This window comes from Coregonus lavaretus, assembly GCF_964263955.1.
Source record: "Coregonus lavaretus genome assembly, chromosome: 5".
Classification (NCBI taxonomy): Eukaryota; Metazoa; Chordata; class Actinopteri; order Salmoniformes; family Salmonidae; genus Coregonus; species Coregonus lavaretus.
In genome coordinates, this window is record NC_139992.1 from 19,272,243 (window position 1) to 19,299,437 (window position 27,195).

The 27,195-nt window shown below is 45.0% G+C and overlaps 2 protein-coding genes across 2 annotated transcripts in view; both read right to left on the reverse strand.

Annotated features, from left to right (window-relative positions):
- The window catches only part of LOC311128826 (interleukin-1 receptor type 1-like), a gene marked incomplete at its 5' end in the record, with an annotated part of 38,307 nt that extends 17,393 nt beyond the window's left edge, over positions 1-20,914 (reverse strand). Inside the window, 3 exons of the mRNA XM_084161054.1 lie at positions 3,823-3,900; positions 20,469-20,584; positions 20,667-20,914. Coding sequence (XP_084017180.1) covers positions 3,823-3,900; positions 20,469-20,584; positions 20,667-20,914 — 442 coding nt within the window. The remainder of the gene's footprint in view (positions 1-3,822; positions 3,901-20,468; positions 20,585-20,666) is intronic.
- A 2,317-nt stretch (positions 20,915-23,231) lies between these two features.
- Positions 23,232-27,195, reverse strand: part of LOC311129465 (interleukin-1 receptor type 1-like) — a 34,522-nt gene continuing 30,558 nt past the window's right edge. Inside the window, exons 8-11 of the mRNA XM_084161758.1 lie at positions 26,605-26,753; positions 26,295-26,438; positions 24,062-24,235; positions 23,232-23,790 (exon numbers count right to left, since the gene is read on the reverse strand). Coding sequence (XP_084017884.1) covers positions 23,339-23,790; positions 24,062-24,235; positions 26,295-26,438; positions 26,605-26,753 — 919 coding nt within the window. The 3' untranslated portion in view covers positions 23,232-23,338. The remainder of the gene's footprint in view (positions 23,791-24,061; positions 24,236-26,294; positions 26,439-26,604; positions 26,754-27,195) is intronic.

The window sequence follows — 27,195 nt, forward strand, 5'->3', positions numbered from 1 at the left end:
TTAAAAATTAAAAACTGAAATATCACATTTACATAAATATTCAGACCCTTTACTCAGTACTTTGTTGAAGCACCTTTGGCAGCGATTACAGCCTCGAGTCTTCTTGGGTATGATGCCACAAGCTTGGCACACCTGTATTTGGGGAGTTTCTCCCATTCCTCTCTGCAGATCCTGTCAAGCTCTGTAAGGTTACATGGGGAGCATCGCTGCACAGCTATTTTCAGGTCTCTCCAGAGCTGTTCGATCGGGTTCATGTCCGGGCTCTGGCTGGGCCACTCAAGGACATTCAGAGGCCTGTCCCGAAGCCACTCCTGCGTTGTCTTGGCTGTGTGCTTAGGGTCGTTGTCCTGTTGGAAGGTGAACCATCGCCCCAGTCTGAGGTCTGGAGCAGGTTTTCATCAAGGATCTCTCTTCTGTACTTTTCTCCGTTCACCTTTCCACATCAAGATGCTGCCACCACCATGCTTCACCGTAGGGATGGTATTGGCCAGGTGATGAGTGGTGCCTGGTTTCCTCCAGACGGGACGCTTGGCATTCAGGCCAAAGAGTTCAATCTTGGTTTCATTAGACCAGAGAATCTTGTTTCTCTTGGTCTGTGAGTCCTTAGGTGCCTTTTGGCAAACTCCCGAGTGGCGCAGTGGTCTAAGGCACTGCATCGCAGTGCTAGCTGTGCCACTAGAGATCCTGGTTTGAATCCAGGCTCTGTCGTAGCCGGCCGCGACCGGGAGACCCATGGGGCGGCGCACAATTGGCCCAGCGTCGTGCAGGGTAGGGGAGGGAATGGCCGGCAGGGATGTAGCTCAGTTGGTAGAGCATGGCGTTTGCAACGCCAGGGTTGTGGGATTGATTCCCACGGGGGGCCAGTATTATTATATATATTTTTTATTAACTGTAAGTCGCTCTGGCTAAGAGCGTCTGCTAAATGACTAAAATGTAAAATGTAAACGTAAGCGGGCTGTCATGTGCCTTTTACTGAGGAGTGGATTCCGTCTGGCCTCTCTACCATAAAGGCCTGATTGGTGGAGTGCTGCAGAGATGGTTGTCCTTCTGGAAGGTTCTCCCATCTCCATAGAGGACCTCTGGAGCTCTGTCAGAGTGACCATCAGGTTCTTGGTCACCTCCCTAACCAAGAACCTTCTCCCCTGATTGCTCAGTTTGGCCAGACTGCAAGCTATAGTAATAGTCTTGTGGTTCCAAACTTCTTCCATTTATGAATGATGGAGGGCACTGTGTTCTTGGGGACCTTCAATGCTGCAGAAAGGTTTTGTTACCCTTCTCCATATCTGTGCCTCGACAGAATCCTTTCTTGGAGCTCAACGGACAATTCCTTTGACCTCATGGCTTGGTTTTTGCTCTGACATGCACTGTCAACTGTGGGACAGGTGTGTGCCTTTCCAAATCATGTCCAATCAATTGAATTTACCACAGGTGGACTCCAATCAAGTTGTAGAAACATCTCAAGGATGATCAATGGAAATAGGATGCACCTGAGCTCAATTTCGAGTCTCATAGCAAAGGGTCTGAATATTTATGTAAATACTTGTTTATTTTTTTTGGTAAACATTTCTAAAAACCTGTTTTCTCACTTCGTCATTATGGGGTATTTTGTGTAGATTGATGAGGAAAAATGTGCATTTAATCAATTTTAGAATAAGGCTGTAACGTAACAAAATGTGGAAAAGGTGAAGGGGTCTGAATAGTTGTGCACTGTATTTATTTCATAAGGCTTTATTTTGTGGGCATAGTTTTAACCAAATAAAGGAGCCTGAAACTCATGCACGTCACTTTGAACTAAAACCATGCCCATCATTATCATATTTCCCAGCTTGCTCTATCGCAGGATGATTGTTTTTAGAATTGTTTGTTTCAATATCTATATTTGTGCAGGTGCATTGATTGATTGATTAATATTATGCTACACAAAGATAAATAAGTGTTTGTCTCCCTTTAGTCACAAATGTAAACCTTTTATTCTGAGATTGTAACACAAGGGCCTGAAACCCATGGTTTACAAGCCACATCAGGCCTGCAAGTCACATTATGCTAGCTTGCAAGGTGACATGTAATTCCTATTGGAATCCAATCAGTGGGTGGAGATCCAACAGTTGGAATAATTATTCACCTGAAATCTGCATTCAGAATGACTGCCTGGGTTAGGAACATTAGGAACTAACTGATTTGAACTAACTAATTGGATTAGTTTATAAAAATGTATGTCATTTATCTTTGTGTAGCACAAGATTAATCAGTCAATCAATGTATGTGCACAAACATAGATATTGAAACAAACAATTCTGAAATATCAACCTGCAATAGAGCCTGCTGGGAAATATGATAATAATGACGTGGTTTTAGTTCAAAGTTATATGTATGAGTTTCAGGCCCCTAAAAAAGGGTAAAACTAGGCCCTCAAAATGGCGTGTGGTATTGTGTTAAACATATATATTTTTAATGATAACATTCACTTAGGATCTCACTTAATACTGGGTGAAGTCCATAGGACCGAAAATGGATGAATACATCATCCATGTCTCTGTCAATAACAAATATAGTCATTGGTGATAACTCTACAATTTACTCAAAAGGCAAGGCACTCTGGGAAATATTTGAATAAGGCTTTACACTAATCCGTAAGTTAATTTAACACTGTTCCGGTGTTTATATGGGGTCCATAGACAACACTTTCAGTGTTGATTTAAAGGTCATGAATAGTTAAAATGATGTTTTTCATGAAATGTGATGATATTTGAAGGAAACCAGATCAAAGTATGATGACTAAAGTATGATAAGTTATACATTGATAAAGTTTGATCATAAAGTTACTGGTCCCCTCCCCCATGTCAAACACTTGGATTCATTATTTAGGGGACAACGTGACATCACCTTAACTCTCATTTTAACACACCACTGGTACTGTAACATGATATTCTCTTACCTAACTTAAATAAGTACCGCCTTTTAACCAACATCGGGGCAGAGGGGCGTGGTTTATACATCTAGATAGCTACTCTACTGGCGCCAAAATGTGACTGAATGGTGTCAGCAAATATAATTACAAGTTTACCCTATCAATCTATGGCAAATATTCGTATATGTTTCCCCTTTCATCTGTGTCTGGTGTTAGCTAGTTACTGGCTAGCGAGGTCTTCAGCCAGCATGGAACAAAAGGGGGAGAAGGGTCATTCAAAACTCTGACTCAGTTGTCATGTCAACACATCCGTCAGTGCTGCTGTGAAACACATCACAAAAGACATGCCAAACGGGAGATATATATATATATAAATGACATCAATGATGCAATTTCAATGTTGTTTGAGTTGCTTTTTGTGTCACCAAATTTGCTTAAGATGATTTTACTGCAACACTGCTCACTGCATCCAAGTTGCTTGACATAGGTGTTTCAAAGAGCTGTCAGTCAAGGCGAACTAATTAATATAAGCTCACCACCCACTCAGCCTGTCTTTTTCAACTTCCTGGTAGTTACCCATGAGAGAAAAAGTACTTTTCAGAATGACTGTTCAGGACCTTTAAAACTCTGTTTTTTTTAAACTGGAGAATTTGCTGTGTGCTTAACCTTTCAGAACAACAAGAAACATAGATATTTGCAGGGCTGCTGTTTCAAAGGATTTAATTCCATCAACACCCACCAGAGGTCAGAGTTAAGTCATGACAAAGTGAAGGACCATGTTTCTGCCTATAGAGCTGTTCAATTGATACAGTTTAATTCAATCTGTACTTCTAGCTGTCCTCGTAACATGATTGATTGATTGATTGATTAATTAATGGCTGATGAATTATGTTGGTAAAGTCCATGCTACTTACCTCCTACTGCCTTGGCGCTGCCAGTGAGACAGAGGAGTGAGAAGAGTGAGAGCTGCAACATCTGACTCCAATCCATAGCTGAAACAAAGAGACACACAGAATCACTTGTGAGTTTTAGTCAGGCATTGCCATAATAGGCTCAAACAAACTATCAGAATCAAGGGTCACATCACACTATCCAAAATCTTCAGCAAAATAAATGATCTCACACACACAAACGTATCATGCTTCTTTCTGACCATCCACTGAATCCCTTACTTGTCAACTGAATGTCTGTTTCCCACACAAACACACACCAGAGCTACACAGCAAATTATAGACTGAGAGTTTTAAATTAACACTGAAAGTGTGGACCCCTATAGACACTGGAAAGTGTTCAATTAACACACTGCTTGGTGTAAAGCCTTATTTTTTTCCCAGAGTGCCTTGCCTTTCAAGTGAATTGTAGAGTTACAGTACTATCCATGACTGTATTTGTTAGTGACAGAGACATGGTTGTTGCATTCATCCATTTTCAGTCCTAGGGACTTCACCAAGTGATATCCTGAGCAAAAATGTTATCATATATGGTTTATTCTTTAACACAATACAATATGTAATTCATATGCTCTAATGTTAAGGGCCTACACTCTGAACATAACAATTAAATGTTGAATTAACACTCAATGTTGGTGTTAATAACCAGAGTTGAACCAAAACCAGACCCATCATAATCATATTTCACAGCGTGCTCTATTTCAGGTTGATTTAAAAAACATAAAAGAAATGATATATCTATGTTTTTGCATGTACATTGATTAATTAATGTTATGCATCTCAGATATAAATGTCATACATATTCTAAACTAATCCGATATGTTACTTGGACTTATTTAGCCGTTACTGAAAAGGTTGTTCCAGTTTAGATGTTTTAGGTAGTCTCATATTTCACTTTTCCCAACCCTGGCAGGAATTCTAAATGCAAGTTGTGGGTGATATAAAATTCAAAAGGTTGGATATCCCCATTCCGGCTGGATTTCTATCAGAATTAGACATCACTTTGCAAGCCAGCATAATGTGACAGGTTGCATGAATAACCCAACATGTTGGGTTTTTCCGAGTATCCAAACATGGGTTAATTTAACCATCCATTGGGTTTTTATTCATTTTCTTTCTGGGTTGACCAAGCAGTTCTATCTTTTTTTATGTAATCCATAGCTTATTTTCAGGAGGTGTGGCTTATTAGGTGTGTGGCATTTAGATAGTTATTTTTGGCCATCCGTGAGAGTAAATGTCAGTCCTGTCGATCATGTTAATTTTGTAGACTGCAATGTCAAATTTCCCTTGAAAATTATTGCACGTCACATAATCTAATACAAAAATATGAACATTATTATTACATATTACACTAAAGTGGTTACTATACCATTGGGGATATCACATTATGATTTGCATAGGCTTTTAAGGAACTCATATACTTTTTTTTTTTTTTTTTGGTATACTTCTGTAGGCTTAATTATAACTACAAATATGTAAGTGTTCAACCGTGACATGTGCTAACAATTCAACAGATTAACCGGAATTACATTTACTCCCATGGGTGGACAAAAATAACTTCCTGAAAGCCACGCCCCTACTACGCCAAGCCTCCAGTCTTATTATGATTTGACCCCCTCTGTAAAATCACAATAACCCAGCATCACCAAACCAACCTTGCTCTTTTTAAAAAACAACCAAACTAAGTGACCCAATGCCTGCAACCCAGCAGTTGGGTCATCCAAACAACCCAGGATGTTTTAGAGTGTAAGCCCTCATGAGGCCTTAAGAAATACATATTGTATTGTGTTAAAGGTATTGAACAGTAATTCTGAAAAGTACTTTTTCTGTCATGGCTAACTACCAGGAAGTTTGAAAAGAGGCTGAGTGTGCAGGGAGCTTATATTCATGATCTCGCCTTGACTGACAGCTCTTTGAAACTCCCATGTCAAGCAACTTGGATGCAGTGAGCAGTGTTGCAGCAAAATCATCTCAAGCAAATTTGGTGATACACAAAGCAACTCAAACACTGAAATTGCATCAATGATATCAATTATTTTTTATACATCTCTTGTTTGGCATGTCACTTGTGACGCAGTTCACAAGAGCACTGATGGATGTGTTGACTTGACAACTGCGTCAGCGTTTTGAATGACCCTTCCCCCCTTTGTTCCATGCTGGCTGAAAACCTAGCTAGCCAGTAGCAAGCTAACACCAGTCACAGATGAAAGGGGAAACATATAAGTATCTTTGCCATAGATAAACAGGGAAAACTTTTATTTATATTTGATGACACCCTAAAGTCAAATTTGGCACCAGTAGAGTAGCTTTCTGGCTATATAAACCACGTCCCTATGCAAACATGCCTTCACTCCGGAGCCAGAGCAATCCGCTTCACTGGGGTCAAGTCCAGCTCCGGTCAGCGGCTCCACTCCGGAGCCAGAGCAGTCCGCTCCACCGGTGCCTGATCCAGCTCCGGTCAGCGGCTCCAGTCCGGAGCCTGAGCAGTCCGCTCCACCGGTGCCCGGTCCAGCTCCGGTCAGCGGCTCCAGTCCAGACCCAGACGTCAGCCCCTCTCCAGGTTCGGGGTCTCTCACACCAGGGTCCAGACAGGGCTTGGAGTATAGTGGGAGGAAGGAGAGGGGAAGCAACGCGCCGAGGTCTAGACCAGACCAGGGGAGCAAATGGGAGGCGAAGAGTGAGAGGTCGTCATGGCCTGAGCCGGATCCGCCTCTGAGGCGGAATGCCCACCCGGCCCCTACCCTGTTATGTTTATGTTGTGCGGTCGGAGTCCGTACCTTTGGGGGGGGGTACTGTCACGCCCTGACTCAGGGGACGCTTATATGTTGAGTCAGGGTGTGTATATTCCTTGTTGTGTTTATTCTATGTTGTAGGATCTAGTATGTCTAGATCTATGTTGGCCGGTGTGGTTCCCAATCAGAGGCAGCTGTCGCTCGTTGTCTCTGATTGGGGACCATACTTAGGCAGCCTATTGGCACTAGTGGGTTGTGGGATCTTGTTCCGTGTGAGGTTTGTTGTGTGTACCGTAGAACGTCACGTATCGTTGGTTTATTGTTTTGTCGTTGTGTTTATTCATTTAATAAACATGTATGCATATCACGCTGCGCCTTGGTCTGACCCGTCTATGAACGAACGTGACATTCCCTCAGGAATTTCCCTGTATTTAGCGCCATTCATCATTCCTTTAATTCTGACCAGTTTCCCAGTCCCTGCCAATGAAAAACATCCCCACAGCATGATGCTGCCACCACCAGGGATGGTGGTCTCGAGGTGATAAGAGGTTTTGGGTTTGCGCCAGACATAGCATTTTCCTTGATGGCCAAAAAGCTCAATTTTAGTCTCATCTGAACAGAGTACCTTCATCCATATGTTTGGGGAGTCTCCCACATGTCTTTTGGTGAACACCAAACATGTTTGCTTATTTTTTTCTTTAAGCAATGGGTTTTTTTTCTGGTCACTCTTCCGTAAAACGGCTTAAAGTGGTCCTATGGACAGATACTCCAATCTCCGCTGTGGAGCTTTGCAGCTCTTTCAGGGTTATCTTTGGTCTCTTTGTTGCCTCTCTGATTAATGCCCTCCTTGCCTGGTCCGTGAGTTTTGGTGGGCGGGCGGCCCTCTCTTGGCAGGTTTGTTGTGGTGCCATATTCTTTAAACATTTTTATAATGGATTTAATGGTGCTCCGTGGGATGTTAAAAGTTTCTGATATTTTTTTATAACCCAACCCTGATCTGTACTTCTCCACAAATGTGTACCTGACCTGTTTGGAGAGCTACTTGGTCTTCATGGTGCCCCTTGCTTGGTGGTGCCCCTTGCTTAGTGGTGTTGCAGACTCTGGGGCCTTTCAGAACAGGTGTATATATACTGAGATCATGTGCCAGATCATGTGACAGATACAGTGAGGGAAAAAAGTATTTGATCCCCTGCTAATTTTGTACGTTTGCCCACTGACAAAGACATGATCAGTCTATAATTTTAATGGTAGGTTTATTTGAACAGTGAGAGACAGAATAACAACAAAAAAATCCAGAAGAACGCATGTCAAAAATGTTATGAATTGATTTGCATTTTAATGAGGGAAATAAGTATTTGACCCCCTCTCAATCAGAAAGATTTCTGGCTCCCATGACCAGCCTTTCAAAGCACTTCATGGCTACAGACGTGAGTGCTATGGGTCGGTAGTCATTTAGGCAGGTTACGTTAGTGTTCTTGGGCACAGTGACTATGGTGGTCTGCTTGAAACATGTTGGTATTACAGACACTTGCCAGTTGGTCAGCGCATGCTCGGAGTACATGTCCTGGTAATCCGTCTGGCCCTGCGGCCTTGTGAATGTTGACCAGTTTAAAAGGTATTACTCACATCGGCTATGGAGAGCGTGATCACACAGTCATTCGGAACAGCTGATGCTCTCATGCATGTTTCAGTGTTGCTTGCCTCGAAGTGAGCATAGAAGTGATTTAGCTCGTCTGGTAGGCTCGTGTCACTGGGCAGCTCGCGGCTGTGCATCCCTTTGTAGTGGAGGGCATAGCGGGATTTCTTATAAGCTTCCGGGTTAGAGTTCTACTCCTTGAAAGTGGCTGCTCTACCCTTTAGCTCAGTGCGGATGTTGCCTGTAATCCATGGCTTCTGATTGGCGTATGTACGTACAGTCACTGTGGGGACGACGTCATCAATGCACTTATTGATGAAGCCAGTGACTGATGTGGTGTACTCCTCAATGCCATCGGAAGAATCCCGGAAGACATTCCAGTCTGTGCTAGCAAAATAGTCCTGTAGCTTAGCATCTGCTTCATCTGACCACTTTTTTATTGACAGAGTCACTGGTGCTTCCTGCTTTAGTTTTTGCTTGTATGCAGGAATCAGGAGGATAGAATTATGGTCAGATTTTCCAAATGGAGGGCGAGGGAGAGCTTTGTACGCGTCTCTGTGTGTGAAGTAAAGGTGGTCTTGAGTGTTTTTCCCTCTGGTTGCACATTTAACATGCTGGTAGAAATTAGGAAAAACTGATTTAAGTTTCCCTGCATTAACGTTCCCAGCCACTAGGAGCGCTGCCTCTGGATGAGCGTTTTCCTGTTTGCTTATGGCCGTATACAGTTAATTGAGTGCGGTCTTAGTGCCAGCATCGGTTTGTGGTGGTAAATAGACATCTACGAAGAATATAGATGAAAACTCTCTTGGTAGATAGTGTGGTCTACAGCTTATCATGAGATACTCTACCTCAGGCGAGCAAAACCTCGAGACTTCCTTAGATATCGTGCACCAGCTGTTGTTTACAAATATACATAGACCGCCACCCCTTGTCTTACCAGAGGCTGGTGTTCTATCCTGCCAATACAGTGTATAACACGCCAGCTGTATGTTATTCATGTCTTTGTTCAGCCACGACTTGGTGAAACATAAGATATTACAGTTTTTAATGTCCTGTTGGTAGGATATACGTGCCTGTAGTTCGTCCACTTTATTATCAAGCGATTGTAAATTGGCCAATAGTATCGCCGGCTCCTTATCAAGCACCCTCCTTCCGCGATATCTCCTTTTTTTCCTACTGCGAATGACGGGGATGAGGGCCCTGTCGGGTGTCTGGAGCGAATCCCTCTCAAAGACTCATTAAAGGAAAATTATTCATCCAGTTCAAGGTGAGTAATCGCTGTTCTGATGTCCAGAAGCTCTTTTCGGTCATATTAGATGGTAGCAGCAACATTATGTACAAAATAAGTTACAAACAATGTTGTATTCGGCGCATGTGACAAATAACATTTCATTCGATTTTTTATTTGATATCATTTGAGTTTCAAAAAACACAAAATGTGAACTGACTGAACCCTAGTCAACACTTTACTCTGAAGTCAACCACACACACCACTACACAAGACTGGAAATTCCACTCCTGGGGTTGAAGGTTGACCTTTTAGTAGGTTACTCTTTAGTCATCATGCAAGGCCACAGCTCTGCACACTCTCTCTGTAACACGTGCATGGCCCACGCATTTTACACCATGATCATACAGAGTAGTAACCAGCAATAACTAACACATTCTTAACACTATAACACATGGTAAGACAGAAAACGTTAATATTTCTGTCACTTGCACACATAGCACAACTTCCTGACTGAGGAAAGGAGGAATTAATTTGTGGAGGGTGTCCAAACCTTCAAAACAATGCTCTCTAATTCCTGACTGTCAAACAACTCAATTTCCCCGATAATAAAAAAATAAAAAAATATTTGCTTGTAATACAATTCTTCAACCACTAGAAGTTGTGCGTACCCGTGGTCTGAGATTTGCGTGGTGATACGCGTACTTTCCTGTCAAGTTCAAATTTGAGAAACACATTTTTGCGGGAAAAGTGGTGCATGCAATGATTATAATATTTTTTGTGCATATGCACTTTGATAAATGAGGCACCAGGACAGTGAGTTCCTCAAAATCCTGAAACCTCAAAGAATATGGATTTTACAAGAAAATAATGGTTAAAGCTGGAATCCTTAGTTGCTACATCCATTTTTTGATGTATAAATTAATGATATACACCCATTGATTGTTGAAGAATAACTCAAATTAACTTTTAAGAAGGCACACCTGTTAATTGAACTGCATTCCAGGTGACTACCTCATGAAGCTGGTTGAGAGAATGCCAAGAGTGTGCAAAGCTGTCATCAAGGCAAAGGGTGGCTATTTGAATATATTTTGATTTGTTTAGCACTTTTTTGGTAACTACATGATTCCATGTGTGTTATTTCATAGTTTTGATATCTTCACTATTATTCTACAATGTAGAAAATAGTAAAAATAAAGAAAAACTCTGGAATGAGTAGGTGTGTCCAAACTTTTGACTGGTACTGTATATCAGTATATATAAAAAAATGTCATCCACGGGCCAAATTCGGCCAGCGGGCCGCCAGTTGGGGAACCATGATAAACACACACACACACACACACTACACTGACACACATAACACACACACACACCTATACCGACAACACAAACACACCTATACCGACACAACACAAACACACACACACACACACTTTCACACTCATTCTATGCTGCTGCTACTCTATTCTTTATTTTACTCTCTATCCTGATGCCTAGCCACTCTACTCTGTCTTCATGTAAATATCTACCTCAATTACCTCATACCCCTGCACATTGATCTGGTACCGGTACTCCCTGTGTATAGCTTCATTGTAGGGACCACAAACCTTACTATTAGCCTGTTACCAACCCTTAGTAAACTATTGGAAAAAAATTGTGTTTGACCGGATACAATTTTACTGTAAACAAATTGACAGCAAACTTTCAGCATGCTTATAGAGAAGGACGTTAGACTTTAGTGCAGCTTTTGACATTATCGATCATAGTCTGCTGCTGGAAAACGTATGGGTTATGGCTGTACACCCCCTGCTATAATGTGGATAAAGAGTTACTTGTCTAACAGAACACAGGAGGGTTTTCTTTAATGGAAGCCTTTCAAACAAAATCCAGGTAGGATCAGGAATTCCCCAGGGCAGCTTTCTAGACCCCTTGCTTTTTTCCATCTTTACTAACGACATGCCACTGGCTTTGAGTAAAGCCAGTGTGTCTATGTATGCGGATGACTGAACACTATCCACGTCAGCTACTACAGCAACTGAAATAACTGCAACACTTAACAAAGAGTTGCAGTTAGTTTCGGAATGGGTGGCAAGGAATAAGTTAGTCCTGAATATTTCCAAAACTAAAAGCATTGTATTTGGGTCAAATCATTCACTAAACCCTAAACCTCAACTACATCTCATAATGAATAATGTGGAAATTGAGGTTACTAAACTGCTTGGAGTAACCCTGGATTGTAGACTGTCATGGTCAAAGCATATTGATACAACAGTATTTAAATGGGGAGAAGTATGTCCATAATTACGCGCTGCTCTGCCTTCTTAACAACATTATCAACAAGGCAGGTCCTACAGGCCCTAGTTTTGTCGCACCTAGACTAATGTTCAGTAGTGTGGTCAGGTGCCACAAAGAGGGACTTGGGAAAATTGCAGTTGGCTCAGAACAGGGCAGCAAGGCTGGCCCTTAAAAGTACACGGAGAGCTAACATTAATGACATGCATGTCAGTCTCTCCTGGCTCAGAGTGGAAGAGAGATTGACTTCATCACTGCTTGTTTTTGTAAGAGGTGTCGACAAGCTGAATGTACCGAGCTGTCTGTTTGGAATACTGGCACACAGCTCGGACACCCATGCATACCCCACAAGACATGCCACCAGAGTTCTCTTCACAGTCCCCAAGTCCAGAACAGACTATGGGAGGTGCACAGTACTGCATAGAGCCATGACTACATGGAACTCTATTCCACACTACATTTTAGCCATTTAGCAGACGCTCTTATATAATTGTTTTCACATCAGGTAACTGATGCAAAAAGTAGAATCCGATTAAAAAAAACAGGTACAAATAAACCTTATGGAACAACGGGGACTGTGAAGAGACACACACAAGGGTAGACACATGCATACGCAAACATTGTGATATTGTTGTATGGTGGTATTAAACATTTTGTATTGTAGATAGGTAGTGGTGTAATAATGTCATATGATGTACTGTTTTATATATAATGTAAATGCTTTAATATGTGTCGACCCCAGGAAGAGTAGGTGCTGCCTTGGCAGCAGCTAATGGGGATCCCTAATAAATACAAATACTACAGACAGTCTGTTGTGGTAGCCAGGTGGGCCTCATGACATAGCTGCTGGACCATTCTGGAAAACGTTTTACTCGATTATCAGAACTAACTTGAAACCTGCTGTTAATCCTTCCTAATGGCTACATACATAATAAGCACAAGTGTACCAACAGTTTGCAGTAACAATTGCAATACTTATATTAATTAATTTACCTTCTTAGAGATGATAAACCCAAGGTGCACCTCTTCACGCCGTGAGTATGGTTTCAGGCTCGCTGAAGTGTGATTTTAAGGAATACTATTCAGGTTGACAAGACAATGCGGTGGGTTGTTTTCTTGAGGTGTGAAACCTCAGCTGGATTTGAGAATCCCCAGTCCTAACCAAGCAGAGGTACAGGAGTGAGTCAGAATATGCATGATACCCCTGCATTCTAGGGGCCCTGCCCTGCTTCTGTTCTGGAGCTAGGAAGTGGCTTCTCCCACAGAGATTCACAGTAACATAGAGGCACTTCTTGGAACCTATCGTGCAGTCACACAACCACAGGTGCACACAAACTCTTGCTCAAACACACAACGGTTAATACTCAGGTGGGGGGGGGGGTACTATGCAACCACCAACTTTCTCTTATTCGTCTCTCATTTTGGTTTGATTTTAGTCTTGCTGATCTCAAGGGAAATAGGTCAACTTAAATTTATGAAACCAACAATAAATAAGATACTACATGTAATGAATAGTCAGGGAGAAAAAGGGTGTAGATTCACGCGCAGAGCGCGGCAGGTGTTTATTTCGCCTTCACAAAAGGCAGGAATCATGTTCACAGGCAGGCAATGGTCATACACAGGTAGGCTAACAGGCAGGAGAATCCAAAATTAGGACTGAAGGCTATAACTGGTTGTCACAAACGAACTAGGAAAAGGTTTAGTAGAGTCAAAATGAACAATACCTCACAAGAAACAAACAGAATGAACTGAACTAAATAAGGAGCTAATGAGACCAGGTGAGTAACAAACACAGGTGAAATCAATGAACAAAAATGAAAGACAGGGCTATGTTCAAGAACACAGAGAAACATGGCTACATTCAAGAACAAAAGGTTGACTAAGAAAATAAATACAGAACCTTACACTACACAAATAAAGTTTGTATATGGGTGGTTCTGCAACTACTGGCACTTTTGGCTTTTTTTTTTTTTTTTTTTTTCTTGAAAGAAACTTGTATTTACATAAATAATGTTCTACTTTTGTCAGGAACCATAAACTGGTATTGACTGTGGCCATTTTATACAACAAGACATGGATTTATGTAACGGAGACGCAGGGAGAGAGGAAGCAGGTGCAGTAGTGAGTTTCATGATTAAGAACATGGACAGATCGAAAACAAGGGAAGCGTATGGACAAGAAAACATAACCAATACTGCCTGACCCGATGAGTGCTACAGTGCTTTGCAAAACTATTCATCCCCCTTGCCGTTTTTCCTGTTTTGTTGCATTACAACCTGTAATTTAATTGGATTTTTATTTGGATTTCATGTAATGGACAAAAGGCTGTAGTGGTCTAAGGCTGTGCCACTAGAGATCCTGGTTCGAATCCAGGCTCTGTCGTAGCCGGCCGTGACCGGGAGACCCATGGGGCGGCGCACAATTGGCCCAGCTTCGTCCAGGGTAGGGGAGGGAATGGCCGGCAGGGATGTAGCTCAGTTGGTAGAGCATGGCGTTTGCAACGCCAGGGTTGTGGGTTCGATTCCCACGGGGGGACAGTATGACATTTTTTTTATGTATGCACTCACTAACTGTAAGTCGCTCTGGATAAGAGCGTCTGCTAAATGACTAAAATGTCAAATGTAATACACAAAATAGTCCAAATTGGTGAAGTGAAATGAAAAAAAGAACTTCTTTCAGAAAATTCTAAAAATAAATAACGGAAAAGTGGTGCGTGCATATGTATTCACCCCCTTTGCTATTAAGCCCCTAAATAAGATCTGGTGCAACAAATTACCTTCAGAAGTCACATAATTAGTTAAATAAAGTCCACCTGCGTGCAATCTAAGTGTCACATGATCTGTCACATGATCTCAGTATATATACACCTATTCTGAAAGGCGCCAGAGTCTGCAACACCACTAACCAAAACTCACGGACCAGGCAAGGAGGGCATTAATCAGAGAGGCAACAAAGAGACCAAAGATAACCCTGAAGGAGCTGCAAAGCTCCACAGTGGAGATTGGAGTATCTGTCCATAGGACCACTTTAAGCCGTATACTTCACAGAGCTGGGCTTTACAGAAGAGTGGCCAGAAAAAAAGCCATTGCTTGAAGAAAAAAATAAGCAAACATGTTTGGTGTTCGCCAAAAGGCATGTGGGAGACTCCCCAAACATTACATTTACATTTTAGTCATTTAGCAGACGCTCTTATCCAGAGCAACTTACAGTTAGTGAGTGCAAACATTATTAATTTTTTATTTTTTCATACTGGCCCACCGTTGGAATCGAACCCACAACCCTGGCATTGCAAACGCCATGCTCTACCAACTGAGCTACATCCCTGCCGGCCATTCCCTCCCCTACCCTGGACGACGCTGGGCCAATTGTGCACCTCCCCATGGGTCTCATGGTCGCGGCCGGCTACGACAGAGCCTGGATTCGAACCAGGATCTCTAGTGGCACAGCTAGCACTGCGATGCAGTGCCTTAGACCACTGCACCACTCGGGAGGTACTGCGCCACTCGGGAGGTACTCTGGTCAGATGAGACTAAAATTGAGCTCTTTGGCCATCAAGGAAAACGCTATGTCAGGCGCAAACCAACCACCTCTCATCACCCCAAGAACACCATCCCCACAGTGAAGCATGGTGGTGGCAGCATCATGCTGTGGGGATGTTTTTCTTCGGCAGGGACTTGGAAACTGGTCAGAATTGAAGGAATGATGGATGGCGCTAAATACAGGGACATTCTTGAGGGAAACCTGTTTCAGTCTTCTAGAGATTTGAGACTGGGATGGAGGTTCACATTTCAGGAGGACAATGACCCTAAGCATACTGCTAAAGCAACACTCGAGTGGTTTAAGGGCAAACATTTAAATGTCTTGGAATGGCCTAGTCAAAGCCCAGACCTCAATCCAATTGAGAATCTGTGGTATGACTTAAAGATTGTTGTACACCAGTGGAACCCATCCAACTTGAAGGATCTGGAGCAGTTTTGCCTTGAAGAATGGGCAAAGCTCCCAGGGGCTAGATGTGCCAAGCTTATAGAGACATACCCCAAGAGACTTGCAGCTGTAATTGCTGCAAAAGGTGGCTCTACAAAGTATTGACTTTGGGGGGGGGTGAATAGTTATGCACGCTCAAGTTTTCCGTTTTTTTTTTCTTCTTTCTTGTTCGTTTCACAAGAAAAAATATTTTTGCATCTTCAAAGTGGTAGGCATGTTGTGTAAATCAAATGATACAAACCCCCCAAAAACCCATTTTAATTCCAGTGTCACGACTTCATCCGAGGCTGCCCCCTCTCTTTGTTCGGGCAGGCGTCGGTGTTCGTCGTCACCAGCCTTCTAGCCACTGCCGCTCCTCATCTCATCATTCTATTTTTTTTCTTGTTTATTACACACACCTGGTTCATATCCCCTCATCAGTACCTGTATAAGTGTTCCCTCTGCCCCCTTGTATTTGTGTGTGATTGTTTATTGTGAGGATAGTGAAGCTCGTGGTACTCCTTGTATTTTGTATCAGATCCAGCCACCCACATCCCAGCACCCAGAGGGATCCATATATTCCGACCACGGGATTTAGACGGGACAGCTGCCAGGGACTCCTCCTACAACTGGAGCTATATTATTCTACCATCATCCCGGCCCCATCGGAGCGGGAGAAGGTGTCTGCCCTCGTCTCCTGCCTCTAGGGGAAAGCCCTGGAGTGGGCCAATGCAGTCTGGAGTGAAAGAGGAGCCTCGTTGGACAACTACGGGGAGTTCACTCGCCTCTTTCGGTCCGTCTTCGATCACCCGCCCGAAGGTAGTGAGGCGGGCAAGCGGCTGGTCCACCTGAGGCAGGGGACAAGGACCGCGCAGGACCCCGGCTGGGCCTGGGTGGAACGAGCAGGCCCTCATTGACCACTTCTGGTGCCATCTACGAGAGGATGTCCGAAGGGAGCTAGCCTGCCGGGACACCATGTTGTCCTTTAATCAACTGGTGGACATGGCCATCCGGTTGGACAACCTGCTGGCTGCTAGAGGACGTCCTGGAAGGGGCCTGCCCGTTCCACCCCCCCAACCCGGATCACGAGTTGATGGAGCTGGGTGGAGCGGCGATCCGGGAAAGCGGAGGATGACAGCCCCAGTGTCCCTCTAGTGGAACGAGAGGACTTTCTCCTGCACGCTGTCGTGGCGTTCTTTTGGGTCTTGAGGCGGCAGGCAGGGCACTCTCGCGTCACCCCAGGTATCGAACACCCACACTCGTTCAGAGCCCTCTGCTGCACACTCTACCCTACCCATGCACTTTCCTGATTACATTGTAGTTCCCCAGTGTAAGGCGCTGGTCGATTCAGGCGCAGCTGAGAACTTTATGGACAGGTCATTTCCACATAGTCTAGGCATTACATTGGTTCCCCTATCCATTCCACTCCCCATCAGAGCACTTGACAGTCGACCACTAGGGTCCGGGTTCGTTAGGGAAGTTACAGCACCAGTCACTATGGTTACGCACAAGACCCATAGCGAGCAAGTCACCTTTTTTATTATTGAGTCTCCTGATTTCCCTGTTGTGTTAGGTCTTCCCTGGTTAGTACTACACAACCCCACCTTTTCATGGCTGCAGAGGGTTCTCACATGGTGGGCGTGAGAGTGTCAGGGTAGGTGTCTAGGTGTTTCCATTGGTGCAACCACGGTGGACAGTCCAGACACTACCTCCACTGTGCGCATTCCCCCCGAATACCTCGATTTGGCGTACGCATTTTCCAAAACGCAGGCGACCAAATTACCACCTCTTCGGGCGGGGGATTGCGCGGTAAACCTCCGGGTAGACGCTGTGCCTCCCAGGAGTCATGTGTATCCCCTGTCGCAGTCTGAAACGGAGGCGATGGAGACATACGTCTCCGAGTCCCTGCGTCAGGGGTTCATACGTCCCTCCACTTCGCCCGCCTCAAGTTTCTTTTTTGTGAAGAAGAAAGACGGAGGTCTGCGCCCTTGCCTTGATTACCGAGCACTGAACAAGGGGACTATACTTCATAGTTATCCTCTACCCCTCATTCCATCTATGATCGAGTCAATGCATGGGGCACGCTTCTTCACAAAATTAGATCTCCGGAGTGCGTACAACCTGGTGCGTGTCCGAGAGGGGGACGAGTGGAAGACAGCATTCAGCACAACCACGGGGCATTACGAATACCTGGTGATGCCGTACGGTTTGATGAATGCTCCATTTGTCTTCCAGTCCTTTGTGAACGAGGTGTTTCAGGACATGCTTGGTCGTGGTCTAGTTGTCTACATCAATGACATTCTGGTGTATTCCGATACGCGCAGCGAACATGTGTCCCTGGTTCGCAAAGTGCTGGCCCGACTGTTGGAACATGACCTTTATGCCAAGGCAGAACAGTGTCTGTTTTTCCAACAGTCCGTCTCCTTTATCGGATACTGCATTACCACCTCAGGTGTGGAGATGGAGGGAGATCGCATTTCAGCCGGGCGTATTTGGCAGACTCCAACCACGGTTAAGGAGGTGCAGCGCTTTATTGGCTTTGCCAACTACTATCGGAGGTTTATCCGGGGCTTTGGCAAAGTCGCAGCTCCGATTACATCTCTGTTGAAGAGTGGGCCGTCCCGACTCCGCTGGTCTGCTGAGGCTGAAAGGGCCTTCAGTAACCTGAGGGTTCTGTTCACCTCAGCCCCGGTACTGGCCCATCCCGAACTATCACTAACGTTGGTAGTGGAGGTGGATGCGTCCGAGGTTGGGATAGGCGCTGTCCTATCTCAACGCTCGGGCACGCCACCCAAGCTCCGCCCCTATGCCTTCTTCTCCAAGAAGCTCAGCCCGGCGGAGCAGAACTACGACGTTGGTGATCGGGAGCTGTTCGCTGTTGTCCGAGCCCTGAACGTGTGGAGGCACTGGCTCAAGGGGAGCGAAACACCCTTTCCTCGTCTGGACGGACCACCATAACCTGGAGTACATCTGGGCAGCGAGGAGGCTGAACCCTCGCCAGGCCAGGTGGGCCCTATTCTTCACCCGGTTTGATTTTACTCTATCATACATTCCGGGTACGAAGAACGTGAAGGCAGACGCACTGTCACGGCTGTACGACACAGAGGAGAGGCCCTTAGACAACACCCCCATACTCCCGGCCTCCTGTATTGTGGCGCCGGTAGTATAGGTGATGGACGCGGACATAGAGCGGGCATTACACACAGAGCCATCTCCACCTCAGTGTCCAGCTGGGTTGCAGTACGTGCCTTCTCTTGTCCGTGACCGTCTGATCTATTGGGCACACACTACCCCCTCCTCTGGTCACCCAGGTATCGGTCATACAGTGCGCTGTCTGAACGGAAAGTACTTGTAGCCTACCTTGGCTAAGGACGTGATGGTGTATGTCTCCTCCTGCTCAGTGTGCGCCCAGAGTAAGGCACCTAGGCACCTCCCAGCAGGTAAGTTACAGCCCTTACCAGTTCCACAACGGCCATGGTCACACTTGTGTATTGACTTCCTTACTGATCTTCCCCTCTGTCAAGTTAACACCACCATCCTGGTCGTTGTGGACCGCTTTTCCAAAGCCTGCCGCCTCCATCTGCTGCCCGGTCTCCCCACGGCCCTGCAGACTGCAGAGGCCCTGTTTACACACGTCTATCGGCACTATGGGGTTTCCAGAGGACATAGTGTCTGACCCGGGGTCCCCAGTTCACATCCAGGGTCTGGAAGGCGTTCATGGAACGTCTGGGGGTCTCAGTCAGCCTGACTTCCGGTTTTCACCCCGAGTCTAATGGGCAGGTGGAACGGGTGAACCAGGATGTGGGTAGGTCCTACTGCCTGGAGCGGCCAGGGGAGTGGTCGGTGTTCTTGCCATGGGCCGAATATGCCCAGAACTCTCTCCGCCACTCCTCCACTAACCTAATGCCATTTCAATGTGTTTTAGGTTATCAGCCGGTTCTGGCACCGTGGCATCAGAGCCAGACCGAGGCTCCTGCGGTGGATGACTGGTTTCAGCGCTTTGAGGGGACGTGGAACGCTGCTCATGTCCACCTCCAACTGTCACGACTTCCTCCGAGGCTGCCTCCTCTCCTTATTTGGGCAGGCTTCGGCGTTCGTCGTCACCGGCCTTCTAGCCACTGCCACTCCTCATCTCATCATTCCATTTGTTTTGTCTTGTTTATTACACAAAACTGGTTCATATCCCCTCATCAGTACCTGTACAAGTATTCCCTCTGCCCACTTGTCTTTGTGTGTGATTGTTTATTGTGAGGATAGTGAAGCTCGGTGGAGCTCCTTGTATTTTGTATCGCCAGGTTATTTTCCCCATGTGCCTTGTTGGTTCCAGTGCACCTGTTTTGCGCACAGGACAGTTTTGACGCTTTACTGTGTAACTCTGTATTCCGGAATAAATCCTGTTATTGTGTGATTTACCCTCCTGCGCCTGACTCCTTCAAATCACCCATCACATCCAGATTGTAAGGCAACAAAATAGGAAAAATGCCAAGGGGGGTGAATACTTTCGCAAGCCACTGTAGATAAATGGGGAGTAATCAAGGTAGTGATGAAGTCCAGGTGTGATGAAGTCCCCCCTGACGCGCGGTTCTAGCCACAGGGGGACGGCAGCCAGGGGGACGGCCCCGAGGGCGAGGAGCGGGCCGGTCCGGACAGCGAAGAAGGAAATATCTGATGATGTTGGGATCTAGAATGTCGTCCACCGGGACCCAACACCGCTCCTCTGGACTGTACCCCTCCCAGTCCACCAGGTACTGGAGCCGACCCCCACGACGTCGGGAGCCCAGGAGGGATTTGACGGCATAGGCGGGGCACCCCTCGAGGAATCGGGCCCACTCCCCCTGTCGGTCCTTTCGACGTATCGGTGGTGGGGGCTCCCATCTGATGGGCGAAATAGAGGGAGCACTGGAGTAGGAAGCCACGGCATTTAGATGGAGTCCCATCATATTTGTCCGGGAGGGACAATCGGACATCGTTGACCTGGGAGGACTGCTGGATGGGCTGGGGTGCTAGCTCGCTGGGTCGACTCGTGGTAGAGAATCCTCCGCTAGTTGGAGGTGACGCCCCTTGGGTAATGTCGAGGTGTTGAAGAACGCGGAGGACCTCATCTATAGTCGTCCCCAGTTGCGTCAGCTGGTCGTGGTGTTTGCAAAGTAGGCGTCCCTGTTCACCTACCATCTGGGAGATGTCTTGATTACCTGCTGCTTCCATTTGTAGAGGCAGTATTCCGTAACGGAGACGCAGAGAGTCAGGAAACAGGTGCAGTAAGTGAGTTTAATGATAACGTACATGGAGAGATACAAAACAAATTTACTTGGTTAATATGATCAGTTATCATTTGATGAATTCCAAACACAACATGTTGAGACGTATTCTTTTAAATAGAAGCAATTCCAGATGAGTTATAGCCGTTGCGGTAATGACGCAGAATATTCTCTTATCTTGACATATTCAAAGTTACTTTTCTTGAAGGTGGTGATAAATCCAGCCTGGTCACCCGTCATACAAGTCAGTATTTGACGTCCCTCCATGTCTGAGGACATCAGGAGATGACGTGGAAACCGGCCACTAGGGGCAACAGTGAGCGCTGTTACCTTCAAGAGTCGGCTGGAGTGGTGTAAAGCTCACCTCCATTAGACTCTGAAGCAGTGGAATTGTGTTCTCTGGAGTGATGTGTCACGCTTCACCATCTGGCAGTCCGACAGACGAACGCTACCTGCCCCAATGCATAGTGTCCAACTGTAAAGTTTGGTGGAGGAGGAATAATATTCTGGGGCTGTTTTTCATGATTCGGGCTAGGCCCCTTACTTACTTACTTTATTGTCCCCATGGGGAAATTTTGTTGCAGTGTCATGTACACATTTAAAGTGGCGTTAAATACAAAACAAGATTGACAATACAACTTTCAATAACAGTCACGCACCAATAAAAATAAGAAATAAAACATTTAAAACATTTAAAACAAAGACTAGCCTGCTGGCCTTACGGGGTCAATGGGAACATTTGCCCGAGCTATTTAAGAGGGATATCACACCTGGCACAAATGATTGTCTCGTTCTATTTTTCCTACTGAGGGGTGCCCTATACCTACGCCCAGAGGGGAGTAATTCAAAGTCCAGGTACAGGGGGTGACTTGGGTCTAAAATGATTTTGTGAGCCTTACGGAGGGCCCTGACCTTAAAGATCTCATCCAGGCCTGTCTGTTTGACTCCAAGTACCTTACTTGCTGTGGTAATAATCCTTCTCAGCATGTTTCTCTGACTGACAGTGGCATTGCCAAACCAACAAACAATACAAAAAGTTAAAATACTCTCAATAAAGGATTTGTAAAACAGAGTCAATATAGTACAGTCTATATTAAAAGAACCCAACTTTTTTAGAAAGTACAGTCTCTGTTGGCTCTTTTTGTAGATCTGGTCTGTACATTTACTCCACTGAAGCTTACTGTCCAAAAAGACACCCAGATATTTATATTCCTCTACAATTTCTATATTCTGGCCTCTGATAGATGTTGCAGAGGTAGGTGTTGTACGCTACCTGAAGTCTATGCACATCTCTTTGGTCTTGTTAGTATTGAGGACCAAGTGTGATTCCTCACACCACTCTACAAAGTCATCTAGGACCGGGCCATGATGTTCCTCGTCATCATGCAACAGGCTGACCAAGGCAGTGTCATCAGCGAACTTAACGAGGTGTCTGTCAGTATGGGAACTAGTACAACTATTAGTGTACAAGATGTACAGAAGTGGGGACAAAACACATCCCTGAGGAGAGCCTGTGTTGGTATTGCGTATATCCGACACATGGGGACCTATTTTGACTCGCTGTGAGCGTTGGCTCAGGAAGTCCAACAGCCACAAAACCAGCCCCCCATCTAAGGAAAAGTCCCGAATGAGTCTCTGTGCCAGAATGTAAGGCTGGTTAGTTCCAGTGAAGAGAAATCTTAACGCTAAAGCATACATTGACATTCTAGATGATTCTGTGCTTCCAACTTTGTGGCAACTGAAGACAGTGTGTTGTGGTAGCCAGGTGGACCTCATGACATACAGTACATTCGTAAAGTATTCAGATCACTTGACTTTTTCCACATTTCGTTACATTACAGCCTTATTCTAAAATAGATTAAAATGTATTTTTAGAAAACAATAGAAAACATGAAAACATAGACAGTATAAAAAACATTAGCTGTAAGCAAAACATCATTCACATTAAACACCTTGCGTTTCTATAAAACACAAAGGGCATATTATACTTGCCGTTGCAATAAGAAATAGATTTCACACGAAGTTATAGAAAATAAGTATTAACAGGTGTGATGATGATGACCCTTAGGATTCCTACCACATCCTGTATTAGGAGGAAACTCACACTAAAAAATAATTGTCTGCAAGACAATAATATTCAATCATCCTATTGGCAAGGTAATCATTCAGAATCCTTTAAGAGTGACCAGCTGTTCCACACCGGTATCAGTCACACATAAATAACTGGATTCAATAATTGTTCATGAAAATGTGTTGAGAGAGTCAGGTACCAGAAGTCCTTTCATTCAACAGATTTCCTCGTTATGTCTAACACTGTCCTCTCCAAAGCCCATCCATCCCATCACAACTTCATCAGGCTGTTCTTCTCTGGTCACCTCGTCCTCGTGCCCCTCACTGGCATATAATACCTCAGTTCCTTCCAGAAGCGTGAGGACAAGGAAAGAGAGGGTGAGGAGAGAGGGGACGAAGCCAGCTCCCCTCTCTTCTCCTCCACCTCCTCCTCTTCTCCCCACCTCCCACACCTCAACCCTCTGCTACTCTTCCACCAGCAGACGGCGCCCTGTCGCTCCCGGAGGTGGCGCACCGACTCGGGGAAGAGGGTCAGCTGTGTGGGGGAGACCTCCTCCAGCTCCACAAGGACCACCTTAAGGGAGCCTTCCAACAGGGCACGGTGCATGGCCGTCTGCCTCTCGAAGCTCTGCCAGGCCTCCAGGACACCACTGCTGCTGTCACTGTGGCTTCCACTGCAGAACGTAGAGCCAGAGTAGACCAGGAGGAGACGCCGGCTTGCCAGCATGCTCTCCTCCACTGCATCTACTATGGCTAGAGAGGGAGGAGGGAGGAGAAGAGGGGGAAAGGGAGGAGAGAGGAGGGAGGAGAAGAGGGGGAAAGGGAGGAGGGAGGAGAAGAGGGGGTCAGGGAGCAGGGAAAATTGTTATTAAAACATTGTTCTACCATTGAAATGGTTTCTGAAGGTCTTTATGATTTCAGAAAGGTTTCACATATTTCATCATCATGCTACTTATGTACTAATGCCAAGGCTAACTTAGTCTTCTGGAACCTGGAGCCTCAGGGTCGAGCTGAGATGTCATACCTTCCCCTGGTAGGCTGTCCCGGCCCAGTATGAACAGCCTGTAGCCACACCTCCCCTCCAGAACCTGGGGCAACATGTGGAGGGCAAACATCTCTGCCTCCCCACAGGCTCCGCCCCCATCCCCAAACAGACGGGGGTATGCCACGTACGCATCATACAACTTCCCATCAGAGTCTGCCACATGCAGGATAGGGACAGGTAAAACAAAATAGATGTGTTAGTGCTGGGCTAGAGCAAAAGCCTCCACAAACCTGCCTAACAGAGGAGGCTTGGTTATTTATGACACCATAGTTGCTTGTGTTTTATGGTTACATGGCCTATTTAGTGCCTTGTATCAAACTTCCTCTCTGTTTCCTCTGAGTCATGGAAAATGCTGTGCTTGCATAGCTGTGGGATGTGCTACAATACATTGCTACACTTGCTACTGATTTTACTTGTGGTCAGGTGGGGAGTGGGAAACAAGTGTTGGATTCTAGCTTGGAATATACTTATTCATGTTACCATATTAGAACCGGGTGTATGGAAAGTTACTGAGTGAGAAAGGGGAGTGCAGAGCTTACATTCTGTTGGAAAATGTTATTCTTAAATCTCATGTACCCTATGGAGAGAGGCAAAGGGCAACAGTCTGGTTTCAGTCACTGCTAAGGTAGGACAGCCGTGGAGTAGGGAGGAGTGAGGAATTCGGCCCGAGGTCAGGTCAGATGAAGTGAGGAGGAACAGTCAGTCCTGTCACACACATACAGTTGAAGTCGGAAGTTTACATACCCCTTAGCCAAATACATTTAAACTCAGTTTTTCACAATTCCTGACATTTAATCCTAGTAAAAATTCCCTGTCTTAGGTCAGTTAGGATCACCACTTTATTTTAAGAATGTGAAATGTCAGAATAATAGTAAAGAGAATGATTTATTCAGCTTTTATTTATTTCATCACATTCCCAGTGGGTCAGAAGTTTACATACACTCAATTAGTATTTGGTAGCATTGCCTTTAAATTGTTTAACTTGGGTCAAACGTTTCGGGTAGCCTTCCACAAGCTTCCCACAATAAGTTGGATGACTTTTGGTCCATTCCTCCTGACAGAGCTGGTGTAAGAGGCCTCCTTGCTCGCACACGCTTTTTCAGTTCTGCCCATAATGTTCTATAGGATTGAGGTCAGGGCTTTGTGGTGGCCACTCCAATACCTTGACGTTGTTGTCCTTAAGCCATTTTGCCACAACTTTGGAAGAATGCTTGGGGTCATTGTCCATTTGGAAGACCCATTTGCGACCAAGCTTAAACTTCCTGACTGATGTCTTAAGATGTTGCTTCAATACATCCACATAATTTTCCTTCCTCATGATGCTATCTACTTTGTGAAGTGCACCAGTCCCTCCTGCAGCAAAGCACCCTCACAGCATGATGCTGCCACCCCCGTGCTTCACAGTTGGGATGGTGTTCTTCAGCTTGCAAGCCAACTTTAAAGGCACAGTCAACTTAGTGTATGTAGACTTCTGACCCACTGGAATTGCTGTGAATTATATGTGAAATAATCTGTCTGTAAACAATTGTTGGAAAAATTACTTGTGTCATGCACAAAGTAGATGTCCTAACCGACTTGCCAAAACTATAGTTTGTTAAAAAGAAATTTGTGGAGTGGTTGAAAAACAAGTTTTAATGACTGTATGTAAACTTCCAACTTCAACTGTATATTTCCATGCCCATGAAGGTTCTAGCAGGAGGCTACACCAATGAGAGGAACCAAATACGTTCCTGACTAGCAACAGAGATGTATTGGCTGTCTAGATATGCAAGGGGTTGACTCCGCCTAGTAGGAAGGTATAAATATATGTGATTGTGTAAACATCTTTGTCTTTGCAGCTGTATGACCCAGTGGGTGAATAAACTTTGTTTGAGCTTTTTCTAGTTGTCCGTTTGAGTTTTTACTCAGTTTGTTCAGAACCTAACACAAGCAATGCAACATGCGTGTGTGTGTGGGTTTAAGTGTGGGCCTGGGGGTTTGTGGGGAGACATGCTGTATGTGCATTTCTGTCTGTATCTGGTGTAGGAATGTATATTTATGTTAGTGCGAGTTTCCATTTCATGAAAGCACAGTATGCAATGAGTCTGCAGATAGTGTGTGTGTGCATGAGTGTGTGCATGTCTGCGTGTGCGCGCTCAGGCATGTTTCTATTAATGTTTCCATGAGTGTGCTTGCGCAGTATATGTGCGGTAAAGTGTCTCTCATTGCGTACCTGTGTTTGTGTAGAGAAGCGGGAACATCCTCCTGAGCGACAGCACGATGTCGATCTTGAAGCGATGGTAAATAACAACACTAACAGTAAACACCAATACCAGACTGGTCAGTAGTACCCCAATAGGGAGCAGATAGTTTGGATCTGTGCAGAAAAAGAGAGAAGATAGCATTTATAACAGTTTTTTCAAAAGTGGTGAGGTTGCAGTTGTTATAATACACTATCAAAACAAGGGTAAAGGGACAGGATAATATGTGTGTGATCTCTTTTGAAACACCTTTATGTTATCCTCCAGACAGTATTGTCTAACCTGTAGGCTGTAGTATGAAGAAGGCTAAAGAAATGCCTCCGTCACTGTAAACCCTACACGTGTAGTTGATGTAAAAGTCTTCCTCTTCCACCATCGAGAAATTCAAATGACGCTCCAACCATACACCCTCCTCTTCTTCTCTCCACTCCCTGGTTTGGGGGAGTGGGGGGGGGGGGGGGGGTTGGAGACAGACAAGTTCCCCCTTGTGAATGCACAATCAAACCATCATGGCAACAGTTAACATAACATACACTGTTATTGGCGCCTGAGGGGATGGGTGCCGTTTTACAGGCTCCTAACCAACTGTGCTATTTTGTGTGGTTTTTTGCATTGTTTGTAACCTTTTTTGTACATAATGTTGCTGCTACCGTCTCTTATGACCGAAAATAGTTTCTGGATATCAGAACAGTGATTATTCACCTCGAACTGCACAAAGATTTTTTTATTTAATGAGTCTTACAGAAGGGATATACTGTTTCTCCGAGACCAGGCCCAAATCCCGTCATTCGTGTGAAGAAAAGACAGAGGTACAGGGGGCGGAGATCGGGTGCCTTGTGAGAATTTTTCGGCGAGTGGGGAACCCGCCTCTAC